General features: G+C 42.4%; 1 protein-coding gene across 4 annotated transcripts in view; it reads left to right on the top strand.

Annotated features, from left to right (window-relative positions):
• PPP2R5C (protein phosphatase 2 regulatory subunit B'gamma) overlaps positions 1-13,131 on the top strand; it is a 95,479-nt gene that overhangs the window by 11,250 nt on the left and 71,098 nt on the right. For all 4 annotated transcript variants that reach the window (XM_044437116.1, XM_044437119.1, XM_044437118.1 and 1 more), the window contains one exon: positions 8,727-8,886. In XM_044437116.1, the coding sequence (XP_044293051.1) occupies positions 8,727-8,886 (160 nt within the window). The remainder of the gene's footprint in view (positions 1-8,726; positions 8,887-13,131) is intronic.

Raw genomic sequence — 13,131 nt, forward strand, 5'->3', positions numbered from 1 at the left:
ATAATGACAGCACCAGGTGGACCTCTCTGGGGAGTGCATTCCATAGTCAGGGCGCCACCGCAGAGAAGGCCCTCCTCTGGGTACTCCTAACATCTTTCACAGAGGGTTCCTGGAGGAGGGCTTCTGTTGCCGATCTCAGGGGGCGGGAGGGCAAATAGGGAAAAAGACGTTCCTTTAGGTATCCTGGTCCCAAGTTATTTAGGACTTTATAGGTAATAACCAGCACTTTGAACTGAGCCCGGACTTCGATGGGAAGCCAATGGAGCTGATAGAGGACTGGGGTTATATGAGAATAAGGCCCAGTCCCAGACAGCATCCTTGCAGCTCTGTATTGAACCATCTGAAGTATCCGGACTGTCTTCAAGGGCAGCCCCATGTAAAGCACATTACAGAAATCCAACTGGGAAGTAACTACTTTACAAGGTAGTCTTGATAGCTACCCTTTACATTCTTGCTGCATTCTTACATGCAAGCACAATTCAAGAACTTGCAGTGACATTGTATACTTTTGTAAGTTTTGATCAGCTTGAGACAACATCCCTGCATAGTGGGAGAGGGGGTAGACATAATAATTGGTTGGTGCAAGTTTTGTTGGACTGCTTGGAGTTTTGCAGTTTCAGTGCCATACCTGGAGCTGCTAGATTTGAGAGTGGTGTTTTTATTTGAAATTGTTATTCTCCTGCCTCATTCGTAGTGTTAATGTTGCTTGTGGTCCCCACATGTTTTTCATTAAACATTATAATGCTATAGCACCCTGTGAAGGCATGAAATCCTATGAAAGCTTTAAACTTTGCATTTTCAGTAATCTGTTAACTACACATTCCTAATATAATCATTCTCTACAATGTTTGTGGACCAGTTTTTGACATAAAAAATAGCCTATGATCAGGTCAATTACATTGATATCCATGGTATATAAGAATATTTTAAAATTGTTTTCTAACTTGCCCCTCAGGTGAAGAATTGTTCTACTCTTTGTTTCTCCATGGCCCATAAAATTTATAGCAATCAGTGGGGTCTAAGCATTCTTGCTACCTTAGTTGTAACCATATATAGTAGTTACCATTTGAATGGACAAAATGCATGCAATAATGTATTTACAGTATCCGTGTTGTTGTTATTTGTATACCATATGAAATACCTCTCACCCCATTGATCATCAGGGTTGATTCAGCATTACAGTGTTGTGACTACTACATCACATGGGTGGGTACACACACACAGATCTACAGTAGTCAAACTAGTTTCCTTTATGTGTGAAATCCCTCATAAAATTCTGCCAGCTGTCTTGGAATAGTATGGTACGGATGTATTGCCTTCAGATTACAAGAACTTTCTTCCATTACAGGTCTCTTAATAGTTGAAGAGATTTATCTATGCCAGGTAGCTCAAGAAGGCATTTCAGCAATGTGTTTGCAGAAACATTGTTGGAAAGTGTGCCCATAATAATCTGTGACTGTATCTCTGTGATGTATAGTCATCCCATTAGCTGGAGCTGGTTCATCATACACTATGGCATTGTATCAGGAACCGTAGAGGTTATGCTAATTTTGCTCATACTTTGTCTCTAAAAGTGGTACAACATCTGTCTTATTTCCCACTTCCATATTTCCTCATTGCTGAAAGGCAAAGGGCAAGGTCCATTTTCATGTTTGGATTTTTTTTTCAGTTCTGAAATAAGGATCCAGTTTGCCTTGAAATAGCGAAGTCTCATTCATGCTCCAGTTCTCTTATTGGTATTCTTCTTCACTGGTATACCAAATGCATACAAATTTGGTTTTTTGTGTTTTAAATATAGAGTGCTCTTATTAGCAAGCATTCTTTAACAACAGGAATTATATAGATTTTTTAATCAACTCTTTTTTTGTAGAGCTAACAGCTTTTTTGCCTTCAGTGATTCAGATGACAGTAGCTACAAGCTTGAGTATATTCCATTAATAGTTTGCTGTATTCTTTGAAGCTAAACCTCAATTCCTGCACTCTTTGCATGAAATTGATGTGGAATTATTGTTTGCAACAATTAAAGTATTTTTTCTGTTATTTATTGCTACTAACAAACTTAGCCATTAGAAGTTGCAGCACTGAAGGATGCTCTGTGGCATTTTGGTTGTAGCTTTATAATATACTTGATCTAAAACTATTATTGAAATTATGAAAAACAAGCTGGACAGTGTTGAATTAGGTTGGACATCATCATGACTGAAGAGCCTTTAGATATTTTATTTATTGCCTTTTTAAACCACCCAGTAGTCCAAGGGCTCTTAGATATGACGAAACTAAATAGTGATATCATATTATCCACAACCATTATTTTTTCAGCTAGACACTTCTCCCTGTTTCCTATTTATTTTATTTAGGATAATCAACTTCAATAGTTTATATTTCTAACTTCTTATATATCAACAATTTTTCTTGTTTTCTGCATTTTTTGTGTTTTATAATTTCTTGATCTTTAGCTTTTATATATTTTTGTTGTTTATCTTCTCAGACCATTAAATGTAAATGAGATAAATTCATATTAAAAATCTTTCAGTCTTTTTAATGGTATAGACATCTATCAATTTGGTCTTAGTTTCATTCAGGTTCTATAGATGAACTGATAGTCAGCATGCACAATTACAATTGTCAAGAGAAAATGATGTCTATACCAGATATCAGACTGTCATCATGTAGGAAGTGTTTACCTTGTCTGAACAGATAAAAAGGAGTTAGAAAACTTTGTGGTTTAAGTATTCGGTACTTCTGCATGATCTGGAGAGAGACCACTGCTGAATACTGTTACTCAGATCTAACATTGTCATTATTATATGCTTCATTCAAGAGATGTTAAAGTGTTTTACCAGTTATGTAGTGTAGACTTCTTGTATCTATTTTATGTACATCACAGAAGTGTCTGCACTAGCAATGTACATAGGCCAGAGCTCACAGTGGGCCAGTTTGCATTTCATGGCAATCCACAATCAAGTCATAGTGGATGGTTTTATCCATAGCTAAGCCACAGTATCGCTACCAGATGGCTTCTTATCACAAGCTATGGATTGTTTTCCTCTACCTTCCTTGTCTGTTTCCAGTATGCATCCCTGCTGGCAAGCCTTCACTATGTCAGCAGCATTTTTGCCATTGACCCATACTTGCCTGGGAATGGATTAATTTTTATTTACCCCCAGGAGTGCTTGTACTGTGCCGGTGCCCTTTCCTTCGTTGCATTGTAGCCCTTGGTTGGTGCTGGAAGAAGCCAAACACAATAGTCCCCAAAACTTAGTAACTGTCGTGTGTGTGTGTTTTGGCAAGATTCCCAGGTGTGCATGAGAAGCTGACCATTTTAATGGGACTGACATCTCAGATTCTGAGAATGAGCTGTATGAAGGGGAGTTGGCCAGTCCTGGCAGGACTAACAGCTTGGGCTCTGATAACAAGATGGTTATTGAAACAGACACAGTTTCAGCTGCAGTCCAAGGCTCTGTGTACTCCCCTGTGCCTACTAGGGAAGAGATTAGTTTAAGAGCAGCCAAGGGGCTTAAGTCAACCTGCCTGTGGAAATGAAGACGGGCAACAACATCCTGAGAGGGTCAGATTTAGAGATGAGGAGTCTACTGGATGGAGAACTTCAGCCTCCTGAGGAGGTGGACCCAAATGTCCATCATCACAGTTACAGGATGGCCCAATTGGGATCTCACAGAGAAGAACATAGGCACGCCCAGTTCCACAGCACCCCTCCCTCTTGAGACAGGCACAGAAGGATTCATAAGCAAAGCTTTGGATAAAGTGGGCCAGAGAGGGTTCAACTTTTCACTTTGAGTATGCTCAGAGACTTTTATGTAAAAAAAGACGTTTAGCAGAAAGCGCTTGTAAGTCTGTTACTGCAGTAAGGGAGTACAGCTCACAACAGCAACATATATTGTGTGGGTAAGAGTCCCAGATGAAGTTAGCTATCACTGCTGTCACTGCTCATGCTTCATGGGACAACGTTGTCTCAGAGCAGAAGAGGGATGGTGGACTGCTAGCACTGGGGATTGATGGGAATGGCATTCTCAGCCCTGGATCTAGGGGTTGTTCTCAACCATGTCACCTTCAGTGTACTGATGTGAAAAACACAGCATATGACAGTAACATCTGCTACCAAGTCTTCTTCAACATCCAGAATCTTGTACACAGAGTATCAGTGTAACTTTAGCTACCCAGTCTTGCCCTGCTGTGATAGTGGCTGATGTTTTTTCCCTTTGGGTGTTCTCAGAGAATAGTAAGGTTCTATGAGCCATGGCTAGTCTGCATGTATAAATTGCTTCTCACTCTCATCCAGAATAAATGCACAACATGGTGCCTTTAGTATTATTTCCTCCAGCTTCATAGGTGGTGGTGGTGGTGGTTCTTCATGGTCTCTGTGCATCATAGATATGGGCTCTGCACCTCTGTGGGGCCTGTTGTCAGTTATATATAGAGAGAAATTCCTCGCTAGGCATTTTTGGTAAGAGCCCTGCCCCTTTCCCCCAACGCTATATAAAGATGAAGCTCCTGCCATTTTCTCCAGTTCGTTTTCAACTCTCACCTTGGGTGCCTTGGGTCTGTTCCTTTCTTAGCTCTCCTTACGACTTAAAGCTTTCTTTTCCCTCAACTCTGTTTTTATATCTTTATCTTCCCATTTCAGAATGTTTCTTTTCCTATTCTAAATCTTGTAACTTTTAAAAACCCACCTATCTACTGTCATTACCTACTTATGTCATTTTATACCCCTTCACCCTATTTTGCTCACTGATGGCAGCATTCAGAAAATGCATTAATGGCAGCATTCAGAAAATGTGTTCGCTGCAGCACTAAAATGTCTTTGACAGATGGACAGACATTTGCTCTGTATTCTATGCTTACATGACGATGTAGGAGAGGAAGAATAGGGCATGACAGCTGTGCCATGAAATGTGAACTAGAGCTGTGCAGGCATCAGATATGGTCATGTCTGTTCCTTCCACCTTGCAGGCTGCTCGCCCCCCATCAGCACCTTCTGGGGCTCCACCAACTGAGTGCGTGGAATTGGCTTCAAAGGCCACTGAATGATGGTCCAAAAAGAGGCCTAAACATGGCCCCAAAATGGTGACCTACAGAGGGTAAAAATGGCAGTAAACATGCCCACCAAAAAAGCCTAAGAAGAAGGATCATTGCCAATCCCTCACACTGAATGAATCATGAGTCTGCTCCAAGGTACCTGCAGTGGGACTGATACTGGCTGCATTCAGCCCCGTCATGTGCACTGACTGCATCATTATACGGTTCAGTGCACTGACCAGGGGTGGAATGGGGGGTAGAGAGACCTAAACTAGTGGTGAGGATAGGCTATCGTTGATCCTTCCACGCTTCCATTGGGATTTTCCTCAAGGCAGCCCCACGGCGCTGCCTTGGAGTGTGGGGTCGGGTGGGGAGGGGGGACCCCACCACGCGCCCACTTTTCTTTGTTTCTCAGCAGTTCCAGCCTCCATTTTTCCTCATTTTGGCCTCCCTCCCCAGGTAGCGCCATATCAATCCCAGGCACCCTCTCTATCTTCCTCCTTGCTCCAGCTGCTGCTTCATCACCTCAACCCCATTGCTCGCTCCCTTTGCCCAGCTCCCCCCGCCCACGGCCACCAGCATGGGAGTCCGGCCTGGGAGTGGGTGCGTGGGCAGGTGGGCGTGTGGCTGCCTGGCTGTGCCTGCGGCTACCAAGTCAACAGGGTCCCGCCACTCCGCTGGGAGGGTAGCTTGGGCCGGGAGGAGGAGGCAGGAGGAGGGCGCCGCCGCCAGCACTTGGCACACGCGCTCGCTGCTCACCTGCTCCCTTTCTGGCACTCCCGCTGCAGCTGTTGCACCTGCCTCTGGCCACCTGTTCGACACCACCTCTTGTGGGGAGTCATGGCTAATGAGTGATGTTGTTGCCTTGCGCCATTACTCTTTCCGAATATGTGCATGGCTGCTGGGGCAATTCCACAGGGACAAGACACTGCTCTGTCCAGACCACTTCTTTATCCCTAAAGGAGTATCTTCCTACCATCTAAACTAAGGCCTCTGCATGAGGGGTTATCTTGACCTGGTGCTGAAAAGATGACAATTTTGGCTCCAGGCCAGCTGTAGCTGTAGCAGGGAGCTTGTTCCAGAGATGGTTGTCCTCCCAGTTGTGGCCCCTGGGTTCTTGGTACAGCACCAACATTGCCTGGTGGGCTGGGGAGGAGTGTGTGGCTGTGGTCCTCAGGAATTCTATCCCCCTCGTGAGGGTTCCTGTCCACCTGAATGCAGCTCTTGAGAGTCTCTACCTTGTGCTGGGAAACTGAAACAGATTAGGGATTCTTCTGGCATATCACCCAACCCACTGCTCATCAGACTTCCTGCCTGAGCTGATTGAGGTGGTCTTGGAGTTGGTGTTGAGGTCTCCTGGGATGATTGCTCTGGGGGACCTCAGTCTCCATGCTAACACTGTCTTTTCTGTGATGGCTCAGGACTTCATGGCTGCCATGGCAGTCATGGAGCAGTCTTAATATGCCCAACACATATAAAAGGCCACACTCTGGACCTGGTTATTTTCAACTAGGCAGGAAGATGGTGATCTGATAGTAGACAGTGAAGACTTGAGGACATTTTCCATAGTGTATATGGCAAAGATGATTTTAAACCCAAGATTCACAGTACCATTTCATGTAAATTTTAACTAAATAGTTAATTTTCATTTGCAAAAATACAACTTCAGAGTGACTTATGTGTATATTCCCAATGTGTTATGCAGAAATGGGTCTGTAATGTGGAGTTGTATTTTGCTAAACAACCCAACACCTGTTTCACCCATTTCAACCTAGTCCAGTGATGGTGAACCTATGGCACATGTGCCACAGTGGGCATGCAGAGCCCTCTCTGTTGGCACTCAGGCCAAGTTACCCCAGCATCGCCCCAGCAGCCATGCACATATTCGGAAAGAGTCATGGCGCCATTCATTAGCCGTGACTCACCACAAGAGGCAGCTTCGAACAGGTGGCCAGAGGCAGGCGCAACAACCGCGGCGGGTGCCCCAGGAAGGGAGCAGGTGAGTAGCAAGTGGGCGCGCCGAGCGCTGGCGGCAGCGCCCTCCTGCCTCCTCCTCCTCCCGACCTGCAGCATGTGAGCGGCTGCCCAAGCCGCCCTCCTAGCGCAGTGGCAGGACCCTGCCGACTTAGTAGCCGCAGGCACAGCCATGCAACCGTGCATCCACCTGCCCGTGCACCCACTCCCAGGTCGGGCTCTTGCACCGGTGGCTGCGGGGGTGGGGGAAGCTGGGCAAAGGGAGCGAGCAACAGGGTCAAGGTGGCAGAGTAGCAGCAGCAGCTGGAGCGAGGAGGAGGAGAGAGATGGTACCCGGGATTGATATGGCGCTTCCTGGGGAGGAAGGCCAAAGCAAGGAAAAGTGGAAGCTGGAACTGCTGCGAAGCGAGAGGAGTGGGCGTATGGTGGTGACCCCCCTCCCCACCCAACCCCACTCACCAAGGCTTGGCAGCACTGTGTGGGCACCTCAAGGAAGATCCCAATGGAAGTGTGGAAGGGATCAGCGATAGCCTCGCCTCACCTTTACTTTAGGGGTCTCTCTGCCCCATTCCACCCCTCTGGTAAAGCTCCTGCGGCACTCCTGGTAGTTAGTTTGGGGGCGAGGAGGGAAGGAAGGAGGGAGTGTACACGTGCCCGGGCACAAGCAAGTCCAGTGTCCCCCGACTTGGGGGCACTGAACATGAACTTGGCTCCTTCTCTATTGTGTTTTTTTTTTTAAGAAAAAAGATGTTAATGTATGTTTTGTAATGTTAATGTAATGTTTTTTTTTTTCTAAACTAAAACCTCAGTATTCAGGGTTTTATTGCAGGGTTGGCACTTTGTGATAAATAAATGGGTTCTGGGTTGCAGTTTGGGCACTCAGTCTCTAAAAGGTTCGCCATCACTGACCTAGTCTGTGGCTCAAGCCTCAGATAGATGATGCTTTCTAGTTATAAATTCTCATAGTTATGAGGCCTGTGTGCTTCATAGGTGAAGACTGTCAAGTGGAGAGGAGGAACATGGCCTTGGAAATACTTCCCAAAATATCTCTAGAAGGAAGTTATAGTGGCAGTTTGCCATTCCATAGCATGCATGAAAGAGCAAGACAGTAAATATTGAAATAGCACCTAGTGCTTCATTGTTTTTCTAAGTAGCTTCCATTCATATTTCTACACTTTGTAGAACTTTCTCCAAAGTTCATGTATCATATACTTGCTGTCCATACAGATCTTAAAGACAAATGTCTGACAACGTTGTCTGTTTCCATGTCGTAATTGTGAGTGGGAACAGCATTAAAAATGAGCCATTAGTAGTTTAATAATCAGACCATCATACATTTTCTTTCGGCAAAAAAGAACACAAAAAAACACAAGCTTAAAGAAAGAGAGCAAAAATCAGAGGTTCCATAACACATACCTTACAGCTTTTCTGCAGCAAATGAACAGTGACCATTTGTATGTTTCTCAAGGATGTTTATTTTCTGGATCTTGATGTGAGTATAGCAGTTTTTACAGTTTATGTTAAAGCTTCCTGAGTCTGTCTCCTGTCATTCTGTACTTGTCTACTTTTAGGTTTTCCAGTACAGGCTTAAATATATGTTGATCAAGAGAAGAACTTGACAGTAAGCACTAGAAGAAGAAGAAGAAGAAAAATAATCTGTTACTTTAAATTCTGTTTAAGGAGACTTACTTTACTTTGTTCTTGTTTGTTTGTAGGTCACATGCAAAAAATCAAATACCATGCCACCTGCAACACAGTTAGCTAAAAACAAGGTACCTCCTGCACAACCTGCAGTGAAGAAAGAAAAGCGTCAAAGTTCTTCAAGATTCAGTATTAGCAATAACAGAGAACTCCAAAAGCTGCCAGCTTTAAAAGGTATTTGCTGTCTTTTTCTTTTGTCAATCCTTGACATAGAAGTATGTTGGTAATGCAGAAGTGAGTAACTTTGTGCAACAGTAGTCTGTGGTCTCAGGGCTTATTTAAGTACATATAAAAGAACTTCTGACCTTTTCTCCGCAAAGATCAAGTCTTCACCCTGCATCATTGAGCATTTCTTGAACTCCCCCAACTTTCAAGAGTAACTAATCAAGCTGTGCATAAACTGCTGAGGAGGGGGATGGGAAGAAAAAGCCAGCACCCTGCTGCACATGCAGCTCACCAGATGGCCCTCTTGATTGTAGCCTTAAGGCACAGGCAGCAAATTAAATTCCACAATGCATGTGATCACATTGTGGTGATGTCAGAACAAAAATTAGCTGAGAACATATTTTGGTCTCACTCGACAAGCATCATGTTCAGGGAAGTATTTGTGGCTGGACCAAAATGATATGGGCTTTTGTGCAGTATGGAGTTGTGGACCTTTTTGGAAAGTGAAAATAAATAAGGTGCTGCACCATATGCAGGCTGTCATCCAGCAGACATAGCATGTGATCAGATCTTACTGTTGGCTGTGAAAGGCAAGAAACTATGATCTCATGCAATCCATAGCTAAGAGTGGCAAAGCCCCAGCTGTGGTTTAATGGTAATGTTTGTGTTTTAGAATATGCAAGGTGGTACTTATATATGGAAGAGCAGTATTTGAAAGTTACTATTCAGTAGTATGTTTGTGATTATGAATAATTTGGGAGGCTCTGGATTGGCTTTTACAGATGCTTGGCATTCATGCTTTATAGTCTAGAAGTAGCTTCCTGTATGGTTTTCTATTCTTCCACCATGACATGATGTTTTTGATCTACATGATTAGCAGAGCTACACTTCAAAAGATGTAGAACTCATACCAGTCAAATTATCATGACTTCCCAAACAGACCCTAGAATTTGGAGTTTAGTGAGATGCTGAGAATCATCTGTTAGAGAAACTTAGGGTTCTGCTGGTAGTGCAACTTCTATTTTTCTCTGGGAAGAGGGATCAATGCTTAAATTAGTTTTAAGAGCTGTTGCAGATACTTCAGTGAAGATTTCATAACTTCTCCTGGCTGATAGAGAGTGGGCTTAGGGGTGCTAACTTTATTTTGATGCTTTATCAAATTAAGCTTATTTTGTTGCTTTAACAATATATAATGCACCATAGATAACTTAGCATATAAAATAAAACTGTTTTGTATAGTTATATTGGAGAGAAGTTTTATTTACTTAGGTGCTTTTGGTCATCTTTATGAATAAAAACCCTTCCTGGACAGTTTATAGAAAAGGATCTTATGGGGGTTTACTCAGAAGTAAGGCCCACTTTATTTAGTGGTGCTTATGTTGAGAATTGCAGCCTAAAAGGGATAAATGCCTTAGTTTTGTACAAGCAAAATGGTGACTGTACCAAAAGAAGGAAAGAAAGGGGAACTGTTTCCTCCACTATATGCTGTGGAAGCACATGAGTCTTAATTTTTGCTTTCTGAGAAGTAGGGTAGCTGTGGGGAGTTGACTAGAAATCACAAATGTTAAAGTAAACTAGGGCTGAAGAACTATTACAACCCCAGGGACAAGATCACAGCAGGCTACTTGTCAACAGCAGGCTGAATATCAGCCAGCAATGTGACAAAGCGGTTAAGAAGGCAAAAGTCACTCTTGGATGTAAAGACAGAAGCCTAGCTTTCAGATACAGGGAGGTGTTGTTACTGCTCTACACGACTCTGGTGTGCCTACAACTGGAGTACTGTGTCTAGTGCTGGGCTCCACATTATAGGAGAGATATAGCTAGGTTAGAATTGGTTCAGTGCAGAGTCACAAGAAAGGTAGCCAGGTTGGGAGGGATGAAATATGAAGAGAAATTGAAGGAACCTGAGTCTTTTCAGCCTGGAGAAGAGGAGACTCAGAAGAGATCTTTTAATGACTTATAGGCAGATGGGAAACCTCTGTGGGCCAGAGGTTCCATATTCTTAAAGTGAGCAAAGGGAAGTGTATAGATAAAAACAGTCTCATATGTTCACTATCTTAGGGTCTAGGAGAAAACTTTGACATTAGGTTAAACTTAATAACAAGGTTGAAAACACTGAACTCTATACACAGCATTGTATATTATGTCCAGTGCTGTAGATAATCTTTAAAATTTTCATACGGCACATTTTGAGTGAATAAAACTCATCTCAGATTGCATTTTAGTTGTGTCTTCCTCCCCATACCTTTCTGTCTTTAAATGTTCTCCTGATTTACTTACTCTTCCTTCTGCAGTGAACTCCCACTTGGGTGGATAATGTTGACCTTGATTTAAAGTAATCTTTAAACCTTCCTTTCAAATCTCACCTAAAAGGCAGCTCTTGTCAGCACTAACAGTGGAAAATGCAAGTGCTGATTGTAATGCTTAAGTGTAGTTGGGAAAGATATGCCTGGAAGGAGGGAGAACATGATTGTATAGTACTCTGTTTTAGTTTGGGGAAGATTAGACATAAATTTCCCCTTCTAACTTCACCTGCACCTTGTAGAAAAAACACTTCCATTTTTAGAACTTGATACATAACTATGGTATTTAGTTACCTGGACTTAAATTCAAGTATTGGCAGCTAGTTGTTATATGTGATTTTGTTGGTTATCAAAAGTTAATGTGTCTCACAAGCTAATGAGGTGTAAGAAATAGCTGGCTGTGACGGTGGTGTGGGAACTGTTTGTCATTCTATACATAGAATGTAGTTTTCCAAATGTATGGTTGATGTGGTACCATTGAAACATGCATGCAGTTTTTGTGTTAAATTTGAAACCTTAAACTTGATGGGGGGATGCTTCTTTACCCTATATGGTTACCTGTCTGTAACCAGCATGGTCCCTCCATGTTCTTATTCCCCATACATTTCACACACCCAAATAAGTTTGCATCTTGAGACTCATAAGTGGGAGGTACCTTGTGGAAGGGGACTTTCCCATTACCCCATTCTGTGACCCTGCCGAAATCATCTTTGATGTTTGGGGGAGCTTCCTGAACAGTGTGATCTGAGGGCCTACAGGCCAAAAGCATAAATACATTTTGCTGACACTCAATAAAACAAGGTCATTTTTATTAAAATGCTAAAAGGGAATGGTGAATTTTGGGACAGAAGGGATTGTATAATTACTTAGTTATGAAATGCCTACATTAAATGTCAATTTCATCTAATGGAAATGATCCCAAACCTGTAGATTTTGCTTTACTTCTTATTTTAAAGACTTTTACTTTTGTCTGGGACATACCCAGTGATCAGGAATATGGGCTATCTGTGCTATATTTCACCAGTAGTTAATAATACTAATTTCATGATTGCACTATAACAAGGGTCTTGTAAATCCTCTTATACTATATTCATCTTTTATGATATGAATGGGATTCTTGAACTCTTAAGTCCTCTGTACCTTTTAACAGAGTGATTTATTTTTTTAAGCAAGCCAGTTTAATTACTTGGTACCTTGGCTGGATGGTTTCATGATGTTGAAACTGTTGGAAGAAGAAATTTGGACATCTCCATGTTTCTTGAAACAACTTTTTGATAACTGTAAACATTAGAAAAATTAAGTGTCATTCAATAGACATAATATCTAATCTTGATATACAGTCTTTAGTTGCCAAGAACAGATAGCCACAAGTTGTGGCAGGATTCTCTATTTTCTTAGGGGAAAAACCTGCCTTTGGTCAGCAACATATAGCAGGTTTGACTTGGGAAGGAGGGATGGTTAAAACCAAAGCATACTGATGACTTCACAGGAATAGTGGAGCAGTTGAAGTCTACCAACATCAAAAGTTTTCACCAAATGTAGTATGACTGTCTTCATATCTTCTAGAGAAATCGGCTTAGTTTCTATCCCATGTTGTAGCTAACATTTTTTCACAGAATTCTGTGTGGTCCTTTGGACCTGGGCTAGCAGTATCCAATAAGCAAGTTTCTTCGATGCTTCAAAGGCAAAAATGTGTGTGGGGGTTATTGTTATTGCAATCTCACATTGGATTTTATCATTTAGAAACTGGATTATCTTGAAGGGAAGCTTTTGGAGGGATAAAGAGAAATACATAAATAACAAAGCAGGGTACTTATTAAATTAATATTATTGTTTACATTTTCAAAGTATTTCTACAGTCCTTTTTCTGCTTTTGCGAAGATCCTTGTGTTGGATCACCAGTATTCCCAATTTACCTCTGGGGAACTAAGGCAGAAAATATACCTTGACC

Source organism: Varanus komodoensis, unplaced genomic scaffold (genome assembly GCF_004798865.1).
Source record: "Varanus komodoensis strain SLA01 unplaced genomic scaffold, ASM479886v1 scaffold3, whole genome shotgun sequence".
Classification (NCBI taxonomy): Eukaryota; Metazoa; Chordata; class Lepidosauria; order Squamata; family Varanidae; genus Varanus; species Varanus komodoensis.